The sequence below is a fragment of the Misgurnus anguillicaudatus genome, chromosome 19 (genome assembly GCF_027580225.2).
Source record: "Misgurnus anguillicaudatus chromosome 19, ASM2758022v2, whole genome shotgun sequence".
NCBI lineage: Eukaryota > Metazoa > Chordata > Actinopteri > Cypriniformes > Cobitidae > Misgurnus > Misgurnus anguillicaudatus.
In genome coordinates, this window is record NC_073355.2 from 44,321,735 (window position 1) to 44,344,375 (window position 22,641).

Here is a 22,641-nt window from a genome sequence, read left to right on the forward strand (position 1 = left end):
TTAAGAAGCCGCTCTGACAACGGCACGTGGTTCATTCCGCTACTTCCTGTTTTGTGTTAGTAAAGAAGGGGACAAAGCGCACGCGCATCCATCAAACTGGCACTAGATTAACAACTATATTAACATTCTTTCAGATTGATCGGATCGATTAATATTATCGCTATCATTCATAGGAAGATTTCTGGCGAACTGACTGTAAGTAAATGAGACTTTATGAAAATTACTTTTGCTTAACGACGTCACGTAGTGTCGCATTGATTCTTTACATTGAACGTTATTCCTCTAACGTTAGACGTGATATTGTACTGATGAAATGATTTGATTTGTTGACATAAGACGATGTGACTGTGATCATTTTTGTTTTGCGTCTCTGGCAAACACCAGAATGCTGTTGAATAATAGTCATCGCTGCTCTTTTGTGTTTTGTTATTTACTGACACAAACACAGTTTTACTGTGCTGAAAGACTAAAGGCTCACATTGAATGTCTGTTTACTCTCACTGCATGCCTCACCATTGTTATTTCTAACAGTCTGCTGTCAAAGAGAGATTTTTGGCTTGTAATAGCATTAGATAGAAGCCTGCAGTTACATTCAGGGGATAAATCACTGACACAACTTTTCAGGTCATGTTTCTCATCTTATCCTAGTGATGGGTGACACCCACATGAAAAAAATACCGTATTATATTTGAACATTTACTACAGTAAAATTCTCAGATACTATATTGTTTTTAACATTACAATAGTAAATATTAAAATATACTACACTGTTTACTGCAGTTTATCAATTTACTATGCTTAATACTGTGGGAATCTAGTAATTACCATGTACTACAGTAGGTGTTTTCAATCTTTTTGCCAGCCAAGCGCCCTTGGGCTACCCCCTTTCATTTTAATTTAATATGTAAATCATTTATTAGCACATTTGTATGTTTACCTTCAAAAACATTTATTTTTTATTCGTTTTAATGTTTTTATCAATAGTATTATTTTACATAAAATACTACTGATAAAAACATTAAAACGAATAAAAAATAAATGTTTTTGAAGTTATTTGTATTATTAACTATATTAGTACTTAACATCAGTGGCTAGGCTACATAAGGGCCAGGGTGGCACTGACCCACTCAGATTGACGGCTGGCCCACCCAGTCACAAATTAAAAGCAGAAGAAATCACGCATAAATTACAATAATCTCTTTAATACTTATCGCTCAAATACCCTTCATTCAGAAGCAAATAACTATTTATATATCATTAAATGTGTTTCTAAACCGTTTTTAAACAATTTGAGCGCAAATTTGAGCACAAAGAGTGAAATCTGCTTATGTTTGTGTCATTAGGTTAACCAAACAACAGATGACAAAAGGAAAATCACTTCTGTAGCTTTAAAAAGATTAATTACAATTATGTTTAATTTATAGAATAAAGAAGACCGTGTTATTATTCATTTGATTTTATTTCTGTTCCAAAATCCTAATGCTGGGCAAAGATAAATCGCGATTAATCACATACAAAATAAAAGTGATTTTTTTGCATAATATATGTTTGTGTACTGTGTGTAATTTATATATAATGTGTATATATAACAACACATGTATACATAAATTTATTTGAGAATTTTTTTAATTATATATGTAATGTTATAGAGTGAGTATGCATAATGCTATAGAGGAAGTATATAATGCTATAGAGTGAGTATATGCAACGATATATAGTGAGTATATATGCTTAATACTATAGACGGTTTCATTGGACGCATGCGTGTTGTCATGGTTATTCGCTGAACCGAAGTGAACTTCCGGTCTGTATTTATTTATTGGATCTCGGAAACAAATACCTTGTCGATAAAAAAAATGTTTTGGTTTGCTGAAGATGACCTTGTTATTATTCATTTGATTCTATTTCTGTTCCTAAATACTTCATATATTTTTATAAAAAATGTAAATATTTTTAACTTATTATTTCTTGATTTGTTTTTAAAAAATTTTCTTATTTCCATTTTTTGCTGATCCGAAATGTTTTAGATCCATGACTCAAAAAGAAAAAAACGTAATGCAATCCGTTTAACCATTATATTATAAAATTATTAGGGCTAGGCACAAAAAAAATCGATTTTTCGATTAATTTTTTTAATGTAGTCGATTCAAAATCAATTCTCAAAGAGCAGAATAGTTTTTTTTTCTTTCATATTTATTTCCGCAAACATAGAACGTAAGATTAACGCTAATCTAATTACTAGTCTTCTTCACTAGATGTCACCCTCTTTTTTGCCTTGCGCGATGTTACCAAGGAGCGAGAGGCAAGCCTGTCATCCATTCATTCAGTGCTTAAAATGGCAGTTTCAGGTGCTTCATTAGTAATTACCCACTTGTAAACTGCTGTTCACTGTTCTTTTTTATTAATATAGTATTTGTATTAAATCTATATTCATTGAGTTGAATCGAGAATCGACTATAAAAACCGACCCGAGAACCGGAATTGAAAATTTAACCAAGAATCGAAATCGAATCGATCTGGAACATCTGGATCGATACCCAGCCCTAAAAATGATGTAATTTAAGAGTAGGTTTTGATGTCCAACCCATTTTACAAAGATCCACTTAGTTTAAATTTCTGGCCCCGCCACTCATAGACAATGTATACGCAGACGCCCTTATTACATGCTGGAGCATAATCCAGCGTCGCCGCCATATTGGTTGGGTCTCCTCACTTTACGGTAGCACCAGAGTCATTGGAGTCAAAGGAGAGTGAGCAACTATGCCTGTATTTTGTGCAATTTACGGTTGCAATAACCAGCGCAGAATTGATACCAGATCGCACAGGATTACTTTTCACAAGTAAGACTGAACAATACCATTTATAATATTATGTCATTACTTGCATGTAACCAAACCGTGTGAAAATTCGGCAAAAAACTCTGGGAGTTATTATTGTAGGTGGAGATAAACCTTCCTCAGTAGAAATAAATGCATGTGGCATTGGGCACTTTGGGGACCCATCCAAGATGGCGGCCGCGTTGATACGTCATCTCCAATAGGCAGTATCAGACTCTGAGGCATCTATGTATATAATGTCTTCTGTATGTCCCCTCTGTTTAACGCATATCAGTCTGTTTTGCATGACTTCCTCAGTTTTCTGATATAGTGTTGTGTAATGATGACATGACATTCAGATTAAACAAATAAAAATGTAACTAACTTTGTAATGTTGCGTCAAACCGTCAGGAGAGATTAAACAGAAGTCAGTGGAATGTCTGCAATAAAGGCAGAAGATGCAGCCAATGGGAAGAGCACAGCTAACGGAGGAGGAGGAGCCATGTATGAAGAGGGAGGAGTTACAGTCCTCAGGTGCATATTATAGGATTTAAAATGTGTTTAACTTTGCTTATAGAGAGAATATAAACATTAGTTGCACTTCAGTCTTGATGATTATGAACACATAGACATTTTGTAAATCCCACAGACCTACAGATCTCTCTGAGATGTTGGCTGCGGGAACCAAAGAAGTTCACGAGAAGGCCGAAAACACCCAGTTTGTGAAGGATTTCCTGAGGGGACGAATTCGTAAAGAGCTTTTTAAGGTAGCACCATGAACCAACAAGATTACTTATGTGACGTATGTCTTCACACTGAGATCTTGATCTGTGTTTGTGTTGTCAGCTTGGTCACGTGGCTTTATACTTCACTTACGCTGCTATGGAAGAGGAGATCGAGAGGAATAAAGATCACCCACAGTTCGCTCCCCTTTACTTTCCCAACGAGCTCAATCGTCGGGATGCTCTGGCTCGGGATCTGGAATACTTCTACGGTGAAGACTGGGAAACTCAGATCAGCTGCTCTCCGGCCACTGAACGTTACGTGAGTCGCATCCACGAGATCGGCCGGGAGGATCCTGTGCTGCTGGTGGCTCACGCTTACACCCGCTATATGGGTGACCTCTCGGGCGGTCAGGTGTTGAGGAAGGTCGCCCAGCGGGCTATGAAACTGCCGCCCACTGGAGAAGGGCTGAACTTCTATCAGTTTGATGGCATCCACAACGCCAAAGCTTTTAAGCAGCTGTACCGTAGCCGTATGAATGAGCTGGAGCTGGACGTGACCACCAAAGAGAAGGTCGTGGAGGAAGCCATCCGTGCCTTCAACTTTAACATGGAGGTGAGGTGTAGCTTATTATGTCATATGATAGATAGGTTATCTCTGTACACTACATATACATCTTTGGTATATATCTGTGTGTACGCTTGTATCATATGTCCTATTATTAGGTTTATGAGTAATTGTATTGTAGTTTAGTGATCTATTTTGGAGTTTTAAAAAGCCATATATACCTCATTAGGGTCCCTATGTGTCGCTATAAATAAGTCCTCTTCTATATTGGAACGGTCCAAACCCGTGTTGCCATGTTTGATGTGTTCCTGCAGAAACGGATTACTTTAAAGGTAAACACCACCGTTTTTCAATATTTTATTATGTTCTTACCTCAACTTAGACAAATGAATACATGCCTTTCTTTTTTCAATTTATGCACCCAATCCCTGTAAAGCGTGTCACAAATGTGTTAGCATTCAGCCTAGCCCCATTCACTCCTTAGGATCCAAACAGGGATAAATCCGGAAGCCACCAAACACTTCCATCTTTTCCCTATTGAGCCACCAAACACTTCCATATTTCCCTACATGGGTAAGTATGGTGGCACAAAATAAAACGTTTTAATCCACTTAAAAAAATCGCCACATTTTGTTTTGTGCCACCACATTTACTCGTGTAACTACTCATGTGACAGTCTTTAAATAGGGAAAAGATGGAAGTATTTGGTGGCTTTTAAATTGGATCCTAATGCTGTGTTCACACCAGCCACGGTAGAGGCGTCAAGCACGAGTGATTTCAATGTTAAGTCAATGTGAAGACACGTTGACGCGCGTCTGGAGGTCCCGCGGGGCAAATGAGGCATTTAGCGCTGCACGGTAGAGGGGAATTTGGCCTAATTCGCGCGTCTAGTTTGCGAGCAAACGCGGCAGTTGAATAAAGTGAACTTTGGCGGAAAAACGCACCACGTTAGCCAATCAGGAGCTTGCTCTAGTAGTGACGTGATTACAGGAAGCGAGCGGAGTTGCAGAAGCCCCTCCTATGAGGGAGAAGACGCGGATGCAGGGGGGGGTTATACATCAAAATGAAAACCTACCTTCGGGCGGGACATCACGGCGATCTGCTTGGCCACGGCCGCAGCGAGGACCTTTTTGTCCCCTGGCGACTGATGGAGTTACCCTACAGGTGGCTTCGACCTGTTCTCCCCCTGTCTCCACACCATGGCATCCTGGTCGGCTCTCCTCGGATCTACCGCTGTCACCGACGAAATGGAGTGACCCACGGTAACCTGCGCTCGCTGAGCAGATCATCGTGCTCCCCGGCGGCGATTCCTCCACCAAAAATGGCTCTTATTAACGCTCGATCATTGGTGAATAAGACCTTCCTGCTGAACGATTTCTTTACCTCTCATAGCTTGGATTTTATGTTTATCACGGAATCATGGACTAAGGTTGGTGACTTGACTCCCTTTTCTGATTTGGTTCCGGCTGACTGCACTTTTTTTAACTCTCCTCGCCCGAATAAGAAAGGAGGTGGTCTAGTAACAATCTTAAAAAACTGCTTCGCGGAACATTGTCGGTCTATTTCTACTGAAATGTTCTCCAGCTTTGAAGTTCAGCTCCTCTGTTTAGACTGGAATGGTCCGATTTTATTGGGGGTAATTTACCGTCCTCCTCATACCTCAACAGACTTTATTCAGCAGCTTACTGAGTTTATTGGCAATATTGCCATAAAATATGACCGCTTTGTATTAGTTGGTGATTTTAACATCCATGTTTGCTGTCAGTCTAACCATCTATCTAAGGAGTTTCTCAATCTTATTGATTCGTTCAATCTGGTTCAATGGATTACGGCCCCTACGCATGCTCACGGTCACATTTTAGATCTTGTACTATCTTATGGGCTAACTGCTTCTGACATCGCTATTTCAGATGTGCCGCTCTCGGATCATAAGCCGATTTTATTTTCCCTGTTACTTCCCACCCTCTCTCCCTTACCCAAGAAAGCTTTCACTCTCTCTCGTTCTTATTCAACGAATTTTGGGGCAAATTTTAATCAGTACTATCTGGACTCCTATGCACATCTATCCACGGACTTATCGTTATCTGATCTAGATGCCGATCAACATCTAAGTCTACTGAACTCTGCCTGGCTGGATGTTTTAAATATGTCTGCTCCATTAAAACCCTTTAAACACAAAGCCAAATCTGCTCCATGGCAAAACCGGGACACTCGTTTGGCTCGTCAAACCTGCAGAAAGGCCGAGCGTAAATGGAAAAAGGACAGGCTACACATCTCCTTTCATCTATTTAAAGACAGCTTATCCGCCTATCAGTCTGCAGCCAAATCTGCTAAAGCTTCATATTTTTCTGACTTAATTATGAGAAATCATTCCTCCCCTAAAGTCTTGTTCTCTGTCATAAATTCTGTCATTAATCCGCCTTTGAAATATGCTCATGCTGCTTCTGCTGCTCTATGTGAAGGCTTTTTAAAACATTTTATAGATAAAATATCAAATTTGAGACCCATGTCTTGCTCTACGACTGCATCTATTGAGCCCCCTCTCCTATGCTCGTCTCCCGCATTCTGGGATAATTTTGAACCTGTTTCTCTCCCCTCTCTCAAAAAATAATTGAATCCACCAAGCCATCCTTCTGTCCCTATGACACCATTCATCCAAAATATTTAAAAACTATCATTGATACTATCGGGCTTGATCTGGTTTCCTTTTTTAATAAATGCCTGCTAACTGGCTCTATTCCCACTTCCCTCAAAGTAGCGACTGTCACCCCACTTCTTAAGAAGCCTTCTCTAGACCCCTCTATTTTAAATAATTTTCGCCCAATTTCAGTTTTACCATTTATTTCTAAGATTTTAGAAAAAATTGTACTTGAACAACTTCAGTCCTTTTTACATCTTAATGGTATATCTGAAACCTTTCAGTCTGGTTTTAAATCTGCTCACAGCACAGAAACGGCGCTTCTTAGAGTTTTAAACGACATCCTTTTAGCCTCTGACTCCGGTGACTCTGTGGTCTTGGTTCTCTTAGATCTCTCCGCTGCCTTTGATACTGTGGACCACTCCACTTTGTTACGTAGATTAGAATCTGACGTGGGTCTTAAAGGCACGGTCCTCGAATGGTTTCATTCTTTTTTAACGGATAGACAATTTTTTATAAAATTAGATGACTTTTCCTCTTCTGCTGCTCCCCTCTCGTGTGGCCTCCCACAAGGGTCGATACTAGCGCCAACTCTTTTCTCCTTGTACATGCTTCCCTTGGGCTCTATCTTGAGAAGGCACGGGATACGTTTCCATCTCTATGCAGACGATACACAGATCTACATTCCCATTAAGAAAAATGACTCGTCTGCTCTTAGAATGCTTTTAAAGTGTCTAGATGAGATTAAAATCTGGCTCGCCCAAAACTTTTTAACGCTAAATGAAGATAAAACAGAGGTGATTGTTTTTAATCCTACTGACCACCCACAGGCTTCCACGGTGGATCTGGGCAGCCTTTCAGCTTTCAGATCCTCCCACGTGCGAAACCTGGGGGTCCTTTTAGATGAGTCCCTAAAAATGGACAAACATATCTCCTCTGTTGTTGGTGCGAGTTTCTTCCAATTACGCCTGCTATCTAAGGTTAAACATTTTTTAAATCACAAAACGCTTGAAATGGCCGTGCATGCTTTTATTACCACTCGTGTGGACTACTGCAACTCACTCTATAGCGGTATCTCCAAAACTCAAATAAACCGTCTTCAACTCGTCCAAAATGCTGCTGCTCGCTTCCTTTATAACAGCCGCAAAAGCGACCATATCACTCCCATCCTAAGATCCCTGCATTGGCTGCCTATCCAACTCAGAGTTGATTTTAAAATCCTTTTACTGGTTTTTAAATCATTACACAACCTTGCCCCCAGTTATCTATCTGAGCTAGTTCATCGTTACACTCCCGCCAGAAACCTGAGATCCAGTGATCAGAATCTCCTTCTAATTCCTCCATCAAAATTAAAACGTAGAGGGGACCGTGCCTTTTATGTGGTAGGGCCCCGTCTATGGAACAACTTGCCGCTCAAGATTAGAGTGGCACCTTCTTTATCTACTTTTAAGTCCCTTTTAAAAACCTATCTGTTTGAGCTGGCATATTAACTTTTAGTTGCATTTCACTGTAGTGTATAACCGGTTGGCCTTAATTTTAAACTGTTTTTTGGATTTAATTGTATCGATTTTTATTTCTGCTTTATTTGTCTTCTTTTATTTTTAATGTACAGCACTTTGGTCAGTCTTGTGGCTGTTTTAAATGTGCTTATAAATAAATGAACTTGAACTTGAACTTGAACTATGACGCGAATTTCCGCGTGAATGTCTCGATGACTAGAATTTCACGCGCAAAAGAAGCAAATGGGTTGTTACATAAACTCTTTCAGTGCAAATCAACATTTGATGATAATACGACCCCTTGTTAGCATTAATTTCATACAAACACATTGTTGCCTGCAAGAGATTGTAGCTTCTGAATCTGATATGACTGTTAATGTGAATCTGTCTCTCTTGACTATGTAATGAAAGATGAGAGATGGATTTGAGTTCGGCCCATGAGCAGATGGAGAGCTTTGTCCTCACATCAGATTAAAGAAAAGCTTTTAAATTAAATGAGGTCAAACCTATTCATTCACATCAACAGACTGACATCCACTAACAAGTGTTGATTGTGTACTACAGCTTCTATATAGTTCATGTAACACACCGTATGACATCATCACACTTTCTACCCAATGTACTGTATTACCTGTGTACTGTTACTGTAAAGATGCTTTTGTGCTTCTCGCAGGTTTTTGGGGAACTAGCCGAGGTTGGAAAAACCCTTCAGGATGACGTTTTGGATTCAGCTCCCGTTCATGGTGAAATGCAGGGAGACATCAGCCAGTGTCCGTACTACGCTGCCAAAGCGGGTAAGCATGACCACCAAGATTCCTGCGAACACGGTCTGAGACAAAAGTATACCACTATTTAGATAGGGCGGACAGCGTACAACTCGCAAAGGGCAAGACTGTCAATCAGTGGCAGTGGGCGGGGCTTTATCAGTGTGATGTCACATTAACAAGAGAATCAAAAACGTAGTATTGCACATTTTACTATTGTCTGTTTTCATAGTACAATTCTCTCTTTCAGCTGCTTCTGGAGGATCGGCTTGTATTTTTCAAATGGCCGTTAGCGTGCTCAAAAGTCCGTCCGGTCAAGTCCTGTTGGCTGCCTGGATCGCCGCTTTAGCCGGATTTGCTGCTTGGTACCTCATGTGACCTGATGAGAAGAGGACGTTGTCGGATATTAATGAGAACCTTGCACAACATTTAGTCCACATATCTGCTTTAAAACTGTGAGGCACCTTGAAACGATTCAGTGAACCTCATTTGCCTGCTCGGGTAACTCTTAACATTTACTCTTTTAGTGGTCTGTTTTGACATTCTTTACTTTTAAAACTCAGTGTTCATTGAATATGAAGTTAAGGGTGCAGAGCTGCAGGAAAAAGCAAAGCGTTATTTTTATAGAGAGAAGTTTTATTGTAGTAGACGCGAGTACTAAGTCCAAACATGGTACCGAATGGAAAAACAAGATCGATTACATCGTCATTCAGAACGTACTGTAATTTATTGCGCTATTTATTGCGTCACCAAGGTGTGTTTTTTAATACTGTAGTTAACTTTCTGTATTGTAACGCATCTGATTGACTAGGTATTGCATTTCTCCTTTGTATACACAAAAACACATAATATTAAGTATAGCTATACAACGGGACCAGGCGCTTGCAATGTCTTGACCAAACACCGCATAAAATATTTAGATTTGCATTGAGGAAAGACATTTTCCAAAGACCAAGCATGATTTGTAATTAAACATAGTATGCGTTACTGCGGCAGTACATCTGCGTTACTGAAGGCCAAATTTAATCGTCTATCAAACGGTTAATGAAAACATTACAAGATTTCACAGTATAAACAGACTCTGATTCAGAGTCATTCCATTTCAGATTTAATATCACTTATAGCAGATATCTCAAGACCGTTTTTACCAGTGGCTGTCCCATGTGGGATGTGTAAAGCACAGAATTACTAATGGCTTATGCAATGGCAATTAAAAAAACAAAAAAACACTGAAAGCAAAAACAGAATTAAAGAAACATCATTTAAAAAGTATTTTAAAAGGAGCAATACTGTATTTGTACAACCCAGCAAGCAATTTCACATTTGAAAGCTGTTTAATAGCAGTCTAAGCTCAAAATTTGGGCAGACAGTTAAAATGGACGAAAATGACGGCTATTGCTTGCTGGGAAGCTAGTATTTAGAGTAGTAGGCTACCTTTGTCTCCAAAGGTGATTTATTGGTATTAAACCATTGATTTAATTTGATATTATTGGATGTAAGAGGACGTAACAGGATGCAATAATTCATTAACACTTAACCCATCACAGCACTGTGATATATACAGTAACACACTGAGGATTGTGTATGTTTGACTGTAAGTGTGGACCATATGTCTTTTGATCTATGTAGCTTTATAGAAATAAGATTGTCACCTAATTATACTGATAAAAGGTGTTTTAATCACCAAATCCTCGGGTCTGTACATGTATGGCTTTAAACAGGGCTTGATCTTTTTTAACCAAAAGGAAAACACAGGAAACTTGCAAACTGTAATACAGGTCACAATGTATTTAAAGTATTTTGCATAAATTGGTTTTACGATAACTTATGTTGTCTTTAGTTACGAAAAATTGTTTTTTTAAATCAAAGGACAGAATTGTGGTTGGTTTATCTGGACTGTGTTTGAAATAGGAGACTAGCTTACTAAATGAATGCTGCACGAGACACACTACTGCAGTGCATACTATTGTCAAAAATAGTATATGAAAGTCGGTTGTGTGCTACATTGTTGACCTCATCACTTGACGTGTGGCATCCAGTTATCATCTCTGAATAAAAAAAAAACTTTAATTCAGTTTTGTGTAAAGTGTCTTCATTTTTAGTTTTATGTTAATCGTAGATAATAAATGTCATTGTATTGCACTGCATTATGGGATGCAGTATAAGCGTTGGCATTATCCCCTTTTGGCATCACAAAGGGGGGCAAATTTCAATTAGCTATTTTTTCTCATGCTTGCAAAGAATGGTTTACCAAAACTAAGTTACTGGGTTGATCTTTTTCACAAATTTTTAGGTTTATAGAAGCACCAGGGACCCAATTATAGCACTTAAATATGAAAAAAGTCAGATTTTCATGATATGTCCCCTTTTAGTGTAAAATATTTAATCAGGCCTGTGGTTCAGAATGCATTGTTTCATTACCTTAATTCATACAAAAAAATAAACATTTTCCAGGTCACACATACAATATTTTATTCATTATTGCATATTTTACCTCTACTCATTCGAAGAATTTTAATATCAACAGTGGTCTATGTACAGTCCTAATGAAGCAGATGGATCTCATTAAAGCGTTTTACCCAATGCATGTATAGTAGATTATGTGTTTTACTGTACTGAACTGTACATGTGTATTAGCTGGCCTGTAACAGCAGTTATATTCAGGCACACACGAGCCCGGACGGAAACAAATGTTTTAATAAAATGAGAAGTTTACATCCACTTCAATTGCCATTTAGAGAACATTTATAAAGTGACTGAAACAAGCATTTATTACTGTATGTGAATCAGTATCTGCTCTTCATTTCAGAATGCCAGAAAACCAAAGACGACTTCTGAGAAAGTTATCCAGAATTACAGGATTTATACATGTTGTACATATTGGTGTTATGACTGATATCATGTATATTTCTTCATGTTCGTGATGTTGAGGATGCCGTCTAGACTGCTTCATAGTTTCATCCGTGTTTATTTTGAAGGGTTCTTCAGGTTGAAGCTACACATATCTCTTTGCTCCTGTGTTCCTCTTTGCATGTTCCTCAGGTTGTGTGGTTAATTTCCATCTGCACTGGCATAACATAGTCTCTTAATTTTCAGCTGATCTTTTACCTGTAATAATACATGCCAGAATTAATACATTTTTTTTACAATGATATTTAATAGGTGACAAGCTGAGCAGGTTAGATAGGTGTAGTTTATAGCATTCAAGCAATACTCCAGCCAAATATAAAAAAACACACATGTCCATCATCTTTCAGATGAACACATTTGGAGTTATTTTAGTAAATGTCATTGCTCTTCTAGGCTTTATAAATGATAAAAATCAGGTTTCAGGGAACAAACTCTGAATTTAAAGCCCAAAAAGTGAATCCATCCTTCACACAAGTAATACACACTACTAAAACATACAGCTAAGAACAGCATAAGTCAGCTGGTCTAACAGCATGACCAGCTTAAAAAGTGACCAAAACACAGCTAGACCAGCTTGCTACACCAGCAAAACCAAGCTGGGAGACCAGCTCACCGGCTTATGATTTTTTTTTAGTAGGGACATGGCTCCAATGGTTTAATAAAGGTCTTCTGCGGATAATCGAAGTGGTAGTGTTCTACTACTACAACTAGTAGGGTGATTCTCACGAAACCATTGAAACACCACGGCACTAATGATTTTAGCTTTAAAATGTGTAATATAGTAACATTAAAAAGCATCAGAATTAGCACAATACTGTGTTCTACCTTGCACAATGTGTGATTTCAACATAAGAATTTATAATTGTAAATTTTATCTCATTTTCGGCTGAAATTCTCATTACCGCAATGTGTCCGGCTGTGTTTGAACATGCGTTATGTTGTAATTTAATCAAATTAACACAAAAATATTAAGAAAAAAAATAAATGGATGTTTTGCTAGACTACTTTAGATGACAGAAAAAATATTTACTGAATATTCATGTATAATAATAATGAAGAAAAATTAGGAAAATGATGTGTCCATGCCTGATGTTCTCATCCTCCGCAACACTTTTTGAGAACAGTTTAAGCACACATACAGAATTTTAATAAAGTTTGATTTTGAGTGACCAAGCACATGGACCAGTTACTTCAAGATGACTACCAGGTAAGATCATTTTTTTACAGTTAATTTGAAATATTGTCTTGTCAGAATGCTTACACGACATTTTGATTATCATTACCGCAACCGATGCTTATTAAATGTTAATTTAATTAATAGAAGCATAATACTTTGATTTTAAATGCATGTGCAGAATCTCCAAATTATGTTCTTTCAGGTTTGTCATGTCATTTTGAAAATATGTCAGTGTTGATGTTTTCTGACTGTTGCGGTAATGAGATTTTTTAGGACTAAATTTTTAAATTATGTTACAAAAAGTGTTAAATGATAGGTAAAAGTTTTTAAATTAATGTTCCCATTTACTACAGACTTTGTTTTTCAATGTCTGGAGGGAAAAAATTTAATTTAAGCAATTTTTACATTTTTTGTGAGAATCACCCAGTACCTTCCAGTAACTGCGCCATCTTGGACTCGCAAGAGTGTTTTAGCGTAGCGAGCGCTCGTTGCCATGGGTACGTTGTGCATTGACTCGAAGATTTGTGTCCAAGATGCAGTCGTTACGGGAAACTAGTTATAATAGTTTATGAAGTTTTAAAATATGGATATTTTTCGTACAAAATCACATCCATTACCCTCAGAAGGCCTTTATTAACCCATTGGAGCCGTGTGGATTACTTTTGTTAAGGATGAATACACTTTTTTTGGGCTTCAAAGTCAGAAGTTGTTCCTGATCCCTGTTTTCTGCAATTATAAACTCAGAAAAGCAAGAAAATGTAATAATAAAACTCCAAATGTGTTTGTCTGAAAAATAATGGACATTTGCATCTCAGATTTCTTGAGAATGGGTAAATCATGGGTGTAATTTTGATATTTTGCTTGAGTATCGCATTAACTATGGCTGTGTTTCAGTAATAACCAGAAAGTGTTGAAAAACTTTATATACACTGCATTTACAAACTTCTTATTTTAAGTGTGCTTGTCCTTTCTTTTAAATGAACATTACATGCGTTAATATTTTATTTAAATCTTTCCCCACCAGCGTTAAAAAAAAAAAAATTCCAGCCAGCGACAGCATTTTTATGATTTTCACAAAAGTTTAATGACTTCCAGAAAAGTTTATTTTTTAAATATATAAATATATTAAATGAAAGAACAGACCATTTTAAACAAACAAATATGGGTAGGTTTCTTTAAAAATACCAGATTTTGAGCCAAAAGCTGAGATAATTGTATTTTTGTGAAGGACTATTGATCAAATTAAGTTTTACTTGGGGCTGGGTATCGATTCAGATGTTCCGGATCGATCCGATTTCGATTCATTAGCTATCAGATCGATTCGATTTCGATTCTTGGTTCGATTCCGATTCTTGGAGCCATTTTTATGCTCGATTCTCGATTCAATTCAATGAATATAGATTTAATACAAATACTTTATTTATTAAAAAAACAATGAACATAAGTTTACAAGTGGGTATTAATAAAAACAATTAAGAGCCACCAACCTGTATATTACACTTTTTTATTTTAGGTACACTTGGGTACATTAAAACAGAATCCAGCTCTAATTTTTAAATGCATATAATTGTGTTAAATACAATACAATTTTGATGCAAGATGAAAAATGTATGCTGAAAAAAGTCAAAACAGTCGCATTCCTTGATCAAACAGGATCAGGTTATTTCATAAAAATTGATTCGTGGCCTTTGAGAATCGATTTTTAAATCGACCACATTTAAAAAAAAAAAAAAGATTAATCGAAAAATATTTTTTTTGCCCAGCCCTCTGTTTTTAAAACTGCGAATGCTTCAGTGTTTTATAAGCGGGGTACGAGAGCGCAACCTTGTGGATAATTGCAGAAATATGGATTGCTGTAAAAAACCAGTCATTGGCAGGGAAAGAGTTAATACAAAGACATTCATTCATTCAGTTTTAAGCATCTAAATTAGGGATGCATTGATATATGGGTGATTCTCACGAAACCATTGAAACACCACGGCACTAATGATTTTAGCTTTAAAATGTGTAATATAGTAACATTAAAAAGCATCAGAATTAACACATTACTGTGTTCTACCTTGCACAATGTGTGATATCAACATAAGAATTTATAATTGGAAATTTTATCTCATTTTCTGCTGAAATTCTCATTACCGCAATGTGTCCGGCTGTGTTTGAACATGCGTTATGTTGTAATTTAATCAAATTAACACAAAAATATTAAGAAAAAAAATAAATGGATGTTTTGCTAGACTACTTTAGATGACAGAAAAAATATTTACTGAATATTCATGTATAATAATAATGAAGAAAAATTAGGAAAATGATGTGTCCATGCCTGATGTTCTCATCCTCCGCAACACTTTTTGAGAACAGTTTAAGCACACATACAGAATTTTAATAAAGTTTGATTTTGAGTGCCCAAGCACATGGACCAGTTACTTCAAGATGGCTACCAGGTAAGATCATTTTTTTTACAGTTAATTTGAAATATTGTCTTGTCAGAATGCTTACACGACATTTTAAATATCATTACCGCAACAGATGCTTATTAAATGTTAATTTAATTAATAGAAGCATAATACTTTGATTTTAAATGCATGTGCAGAATCTCCAAATTATGTTCTTTCAGGTTTGTCATGTCATTTTGAAAATATGTCAGTGTTGATGTTTTCTGACTGTTGCGGTAATGAGATTTTTTAGGACTAATTTTTTAAATTATGTTACAAAAAGTGTTAAATGATAAGTAAAAGTTTTTAAATTAATGTTCCCATTTACTCCAGACTTTGTTTTTCAATGTCTGGTGGGAAAAAAAGTCAATTTAAGCAATTTTTACATTTTCATGCTTGACATTTTTAAAACCAAGTTTTCGTGAGAATCACCCATATAGGCCTATAATCTGTATTGGTGAATAAAAGCAATTTTCCCACCATCGGACATCAGCTGATTGTATAAATGATCAGGGTGGATTATATCCATCAGGACTCGTACTGTGTGACCATTTTCAATTTGATGACAATGACAACAAAGTAGAAGTTTGTACGCTCTGCACTTCTGGGATTTCATAACTTTGAAACAAGGAGTAAAAAGCAAAACTATTGATATCCATCCATATCTGAAATATTAGCATCAGCACATAAATTCTGTATTTTTGCATTCCTAAACTAAATACTGTACTAATAGACAGCCACAGACCAGGTACTAAACCTATATATTTAACTATAGGACTCTAAGCGACTCATCCTACCTGGTGTGTGGCTGTCAGGAGCTGCTAAACATTTTCTTTAATCTGGAGAAAAAGCCCTCGTCTTTCTGTTCCTGCCCCTCGTCTGTCCTGTTCTGCCCTGTCTCAGGTTGTTTAGCGCCCCCTCCTGGACAAACACAGGCATTGTGTGCATCAGGCCCACTGACTGTCTCTCACATGAGATTCAAGCGTTTACACTGACCTGCAGTGGTGTTTGTTACTCCATTGACCGTTCCCTCCACGCCCGTCTCATCCTCTGCGTAACTCGTCAAGAGAGCTCGCTGTCTGTCCGTCAACATCCTGGACACGAGAACGAAGCAGATTTAATCGGGTACATAACATACAATACAATCAAAACACAAGTGTGCTACAGTAGCAAGATACTACAAGAAAAACGCGTGTATTGGGATTTCTCATGTGTGAAAGTGTCTTACTTGGGAATTTTGACCTTGACGTGGATGTAGTGATCGCCGTATCCGTAGCCACTGACCCGCGGGATGCCTTTACCAGAGAGACGGATCCTGTGGTCGGACTGGGTTCCAGATGGGATCTACGAGAGATTTCACTTGTGAGATTTCTAAAGAATGATACCTATCAGTGTTAGTTTGTGATGTGTATGTAAACGTAACAAATTTAATGGTCAGATTTTATAATAATTCAAGATAAAGTCTCACAGAGAGATTGATGGTCTCGTATAATCCCTGTGCTCGGACCGAGCCGCCCAGTATGGCCTGAGCGACAGAGATCAGGACGTCTGAGTGAATATCAGCACCATCTCTCCTGAAGATCGGACTCTTCTGGACCTGAGAGCCAAACAAACAACAGAAATGATACATCAACTACAGAAGGTTTCCACTTAATCCAGACTGTTTAATCCAACCAGAGCAAACAAAGATAGGGTCCAATCAGACAATAAAAGCCTCAGAGACAGAAATCACTGTTAATACAAGTAGGGCTGCAAATTGATTAATTATGACTAATTGTTTGCAGAATAAAAGGTTGTGTTTACATCAGATATGTGTGTGTACTGTGTATAATAATTATGTATATATAAACACACACACATGCATATATAAATATTTTGAAGAAATTTTACATTTTATATGCAAAAATAAATTATATTATAAATAATTATAAATTAGGGCTGTCAAACGATTAATCGGCATTAATCACATACAAAATAAAAGTTTGTGATTCCATAATATATGTGTGTGTGTGTGTGTGTGTGTGTGTGTGTGTATATATATATATATAAAATACACACATAAATTATGCAAAAAAGTTTACTTTAATTAATCTTATGACAGCCCCATTATAAATACTTGATATATAAATAGTTTTTTTTATAAACATACATTTTTATATACATAATTATTATACACAGTACACACATATATAATGTAAACTAAAACTTTTATTCTGCAAACGATTAGTTGCGATTAATCGTTTTGCAGCCCATTTATTAAAATGTGAAATTAACAATGAATTATGTTTGTTTAGGTAAATGGGATTTGTAATTCGGCAAGGACAAGCAATATAAGTGACAATATCGAGTCAAATAAATTTTTTAATACATTATTGTCCAAAATAGACCCCCCCCATTTTTTGCGGTGTACGGTATGATTGACATGTAAGTGCCTAAATAGTCTAAAGCTCAAATATAATCTGACATTGTTTATTGAAAGGCATTTTCATGAAAAAAAGTCTTATATTCAGAACAATACGGTAAATGGCCAGCAGTCTGACTAAACCAATAGAGAATGAGCTAGTAAAGGTTCTTTTTAATGGAATAAATAAACAACAGGAAAAGGAAATAAATTATGAAAATAGTTTCATAATTTCATTAACGAATTTCATTATCGATTATTTGGTCTGTAACATCACATGCACTTTTAAAAGTACACATCTACACGCAAATACCTTAATTTAGGGTTTTATTTAGTTATAAACAAGTAAACAAATCGAACGGAGTAGATATTTAGATTCTTATCCGATTAGTCGAATAATCAGAAAAATAATTGTCCGATTAATCAATTATGAAAATATATGTTAGTTGCAGCCCTACAGTAAACTCTATAGACCGTTTCATCAGACGCACGTGCGGTGACGCCATACACGTCTAGTCCGACCTATACTTCCGGTTTCAGTCTTTTTAATGGTCTGACTATCTGCTAAACTGAACTCTTAAAACAAATACCTCATCGAAAATAACATGTTTTGGTTCCTAGGTAACCTACATGTTGTTTATTTTGCTTGTTATATAAATAAAGTACGTTTAAAGTACTCTGTTGTATTTATTCTAAGCGGAGTTTGCCAAAAGTTACGTGTTGACCACGGACGCCGCTTGTTTATGTTGTTACTGCTGAAACCGTCTAAAGGACAGGAAACCGTGTTTCCCGGACAGGGATAAGTTTCAGCCAGGACTAGGCTCAGTTTAATTAGGAAATATAACTAGTTTTAACAAACATGCCTTAATAAAAATATTACTTATGTATATTTTGAGGAAAAACAAAGGGCACTGATTTATTTTAAGATATATCAGTGCAAGTCGTTTTCAGTTTGGACAGCTCTTACATTAATTTTAGTCTAGGGCAGGGGTGCCCAACAGGGCTTAACCTAGTCCCAGACTAAAATGCATGTTTGAGCTGCAGTAATTTAAAAACACCTTGTATTGACATATCTTAACATATATCAATGTTATAGTTTTGTTTCAAGATGCACACCAATATTTTTTTTTCTGTAAGGTATGTTTGTAAAAACGACTTAAATGTCCTAATATAACTTAAACCTTGTCCTGGGTTAATCTAAACCCGGTCCATATATCAGGTTTCCAAAGTGCTAACTGGTGAACCATCTCTTCTGCTGTACATAATAATGTTTTAATATCACTAATTTCATTTGTTGTGAATATTTCAAGAGCTATAAGGGTGTCGTATACGCACTTTGAATGTGATGAAGATCTCTTTCTTCCCCACAGGCATTCGAACCGTCTGCCCATCTTCAATACCTGAAGAAACATCTCACGGTCAGAAAACAGAAGATGAATCTAAAATGCTCGATCCAGTTTACACAACACACTCACCTGCAGGTACAGGTACCATGACGGTTTTCCTCTGCTTGGTCTGACCCGTCCCTCGACACGCCGTACAGGGCGAGGTGATGACTGAGCCCCGCCCACCACAACGGCGACAGGTGGAACGCATCACGAACGGACCCGTGTTGACGGTCTCCTAAAGCGAAACACGACAGGCTGGTTTTGAGCTTTTACTCACCGTCGTCTATATCATACAGAGTTGTTGTCTGTGTTTGTTGCTCTCCATGCCGGTGCCATTGCAGTTTCCGCAGTGCTGGACTTTAGAGCCGGGCTCGTGACCTCTGCCGTCACAGCGCTGACACGTAGTTTCAATGTTAACAGTGATTTCCTTATTCACACCTTTAGCGGCCTGAGCAAACGTAAGCTCCATGACGTACTGTTTAAAAACACAACACAGTTTTGTGTGAAGTATGCATCAGACGGTTAGTGTACTAAATGTGATTATTAGTATTAGGTAGCAAAAAAGCTTTAACATGAAGGTCTGAACCTTTGACAATGATTCAATGGTTGGATATTGTGACCAATGCCAAAAATATGGAAAGAATGACCTTCAAATTAAATCCAGGATGGGTAAATATTTGAAATATTGGGAAAAATTTATTGTGTTCATGACGTCATATGTATTATCTGACATATTTTCATCCATATGACTTCTATAAACTATGTATATGGGTTTTTTTCCTTTTAGTTGTTATGATGTTAATAATGTTGTTTTATTTTTGAGAGATGATAAAAACAAGATGTGATTGGTTGCGTAACACGTCGGTCACATGACACATGCTTGTCACATTTGAAAACTTCTAGTTTCTAGCTTGTGTACTTAATACGTAACATGCAAGGTACTCCTTACTGAAAAATCCAGCTAAGACCAGCATAAGCCGGTAGCTGGTTTTTGGTGGTTTAAGGTGGCAGTAGCTGGTTTAAGCTGGTCCTCCCAGCCTTGCAAAGCTGGTGGGTCAGCTAGACAAGCTTAAAAAGTGACAAAAACACAGCTAGACCAGCTTGCTACATCAGCAATACCAGCTAAAACCAAGCTGGGAGCTTAAGCTGGTCTTAGCTGGATTTTTCAGTAGGACTTTATTTTATCCAAATCAACTTCTATTCAAGCTATTTTCAAGGTATACATTTATTTAAGAGTATGCATCCTCCCATGGAAAACCTTCAACCTTTGAGGAACAATAAAACACAGATCTTATAAACCCTACTAAAAAACCTGCCCAAACCAGCATAAGCTGGTTTTCCAGCTTGGTTTAAGCTGGTATAGCACGGTGGTCTAGCTGTATTTTGGTCACTTTTTAAGCTTGTCAAGCTTTGCCAGGCTGGGAGGACCATCTTAAACCAGCTACTGCCACCTTAAACCATATAAAACCAGCTTATGCTGGATTTTTCAGTGGGGAATGCAAGGAGAAAGGAAGTAAACCCGACGATCTCTTTCTGACCTCTTGTGGCTGATCGAAGATGGCGTTAAAATCCCCAAAACCTCGCGCTCCGGAAAACTCCCCGAAAATCTTGCGGAAAAGCTCCTCGGGATCAACGCTGGCCCCTCCGCTCCAGTACTGCTGATGTCCGGCACCAGCACCCGGGTCAAATCCAGCAGAACCGTACGTGTCGTACTGTTTCCTCTTCACCTCGTCGCTGAGCACCTGAGAACAAAATCATCACATCAGACCCTCTTTCAGATCGAGCGAGACCATCAGAAAATCATGAGATGAGCTTGTAAGAACCTCATAGGCTTCTGCGAGCTGTGCAAACTTCTCCTTGGCTTGTGGATCTTCTTTGTTAGTGTCCGGATGATACTTCTTTGCCATCTGAATGGGAAGCAAATGCAGGTTTTATACAAACCATCACACATATTAAGAAACTAGCCATAGAGACAAAAGCTAAGGCCTTTGTGACAACTAGCCCCGGTTGCCCCCACACATGAAAAGCAAACAATGATGGTTAAGCGCTTTTAAGGCATCTTACTTGGTAATAAGCTTTCTTAATCTCCTTCTGTGTTGCTGTGCGGGGAACTCCTAATATCTGGTAGAAGTCTTGTTTGTAAGCCGGAGCGCTGGTGTGAAAGGACAGCTTAGAGATGATATGAGACGGGCCCACACCTGTCAACACATTCAAGCTTTTACTTTAATAAATTACAAATGTAAATAAATAATCTTGTATATTTTGTTTCAAACAGCACTTAATGGTACAGAGATGATATCAGACACGACATCCTGGTACTTTTTAATATATACACAAGCATCACTTACAACCTTTAAAACACTGACGTCATAATATGGTAAACTTATGCATCCTTTCTTTATAGAAACACAACTAGATTCATACAGTTGTTTATCACTGACACAAGGTCAGAGAAGTTTCCAGGAACTGAGTCAAGCCAAGTCTGTTTCTTATCAAATCCAAACAGTCCTAATCATTCCTCATTGATCAAACAGATCACTATATTTGATCTCATGTCTAGGTTACATGCTGCATCATTGACGATTACGTCACCATATCACCAGTAATCTGGATGTACATCGATGAGATGAGCTCATATAATGTATGCAGGGCACAGTGTGTACTTTGCATGTAGCTGAAACTCTCCGGCCTGTTTAAATGCATGTCTCTCACCTGTCATGCCTTTCAATGTCAAGCCTTTGCGCTCTCCTGCGCGCATCGTGCCGCCTGCAGACAACATCTGTCGGCCTGACAGCGTCGAGAAACTTCTGTGGGCTTCATGACAGCGGGAGATGTGCGATAAACCCGCATGTCTGTGGCAGGAGGACACGGCGACTGTGATCCAGCGTGAGGAGCTGCGAGCTGCGGAACACGCCATCTTTACCACTTAGCGGCGGATAGCGATCGACTGCGCATGCGTCACACAGAAACGCATGCGCAGTCGTGCCTGTGGTAAAGAAAATGTTTTTGACTAGTAGCTTGGCCACTCTTTGATGGAATTTGTAACTCTGTAAATGATCAGTCTCAATGATTTTGTTAGGGAAAAATTTATGTAAATAAATAAATAAATGTATTCATTTTATATTTAGATATCCTTAGTAGAATTTCTATCTATGGGGAAAATGGATTGAATAATGGCTTTAAAGGTAGGGAATCAAATAGAAATCCTACAGTATTGGAGTTAAATAATACTGGTGGATTAATTGAATTGGATATTTAGTCATAATAATAACTATGTAGATTATTCTTGTTTTTGTTTTGTTGAAATCACATGGAAATTTCTGTTG

General features: G+C 37.6%; 2 protein-coding genes across 3 annotated transcripts; one reads left to right on the forward strand and one right to left on the reverse strand.

The window, feature by feature from the left end:
* The first annotated feature begins 43 nt into the window (after nt 1–43).
* LOC129436650 (heme oxygenase 2) lies at nt 44–9,478 on the forward strand. Its single transcript, XM_055194891.2, has 6 exons — nt 44–195; nt 3,228–3,350; nt 3,466–3,583; nt 3,663–4,154; nt 8,917–9,037; nt 9,258–9,478. Exons 2-6 carry the CDS (start codon nt 3,253–3,255, stop codon nt 9,383–9,385), a joined length of 957 nt encoding a protein of 318 aa, XP_055050866.1. The 5' UTR covers nt 44–195; nt 3,228–3,252; the 3' UTR covers nt 9,386–9,478.
* Nucleotides 9,479–11,453: 1,975 nt separating this feature from the next.
* Nucleotides 11,454–22,285, reverse strand: LOC141351183 (dnaJ homolog subfamily A member 3, mitochondrial-like). 2 transcript variants are annotated; one of them, XM_073857738.1, is made up of 12 exons: nt 22,028–22,285; nt 21,380–21,513; nt 21,139–21,222; nt 20,854–21,057; nt 19,634–19,790; nt 19,403–19,546; nt 19,263–19,327; nt 16,995–17,123; nt 16,755–16,870; nt 16,523–16,620; nt 16,324–16,447; nt 11,454–12,115 (listed from the first exon to the last, which is right to left on the reverse strand). In XM_073857738.1, the coding sequence occupies exons 1-11, from the start codon at nt 22,230–22,232 to the stop codon at nt 16,338–16,340; spliced, it is 1,446 nt and encodes a 481-aa protein (XP_073713839.1). In that variant the 5' UTR covers nt 22,233–22,285; the 3' UTR covers nt 11,454–12,115; nt 16,324–16,337. The 2 variants fall into 2 exon arrangements, with proteins under 2 accessions (XP_073713839.1, XP_073713840.1); XM_073857739.1 differs by lacking the exon at nt 16,324–16,447 and having other exon boundaries at nt 22,028–22,283.
* Nucleotides 22,286–22,641: the final 356 nt, after the last annotated feature.

Bases quoted from the DNA above. Each gene is read 5' to 3' on its own strand.
- LOC129436650 (XM_055194891.2), top strand. From the start codon at position 3,253: ATGTCTGCAATAAAGGCAGAAGATGCAGCCAATGGGAAGAGCACAGCT. The intron at 3,351-3,465 runs GTGCATATTATA...TAAATCCCACAG, and splicing joins GGAGGAGTTACAGTCCTCAG to ACCTACAGATCTCTCTGAGA. The intron at 4,155-8,916 runs GTGAGGTGTAGC...TGCTTCTCGCAG, and splicing joins CCTTCAACTTTAACATGGAG to GTTTTTGGGGAACTAGCCGA.
- LOC141351183 (XM_073857738.1), bottom strand. From the start codon at position 22,232: ATGGCGTGTTCCGCAGCTCGCAGCTCCTCACGCTGGATCACAGTCGCC. The intron at 21,058-21,138 runs GTTCTTACAAGC...TTTTGTTCTCAG, and splicing joins AGCTCGCAGAAGCCTATGAG to GTGCTCAGCGACGAGGTGAA. The intron at 16,871-16,994 runs GTGAGACTTTAT...AATCTCTCGTAG, and splicing joins ACGAGACCATCAATCTCTCT to ATCCCATCTGGAACCCAGTC.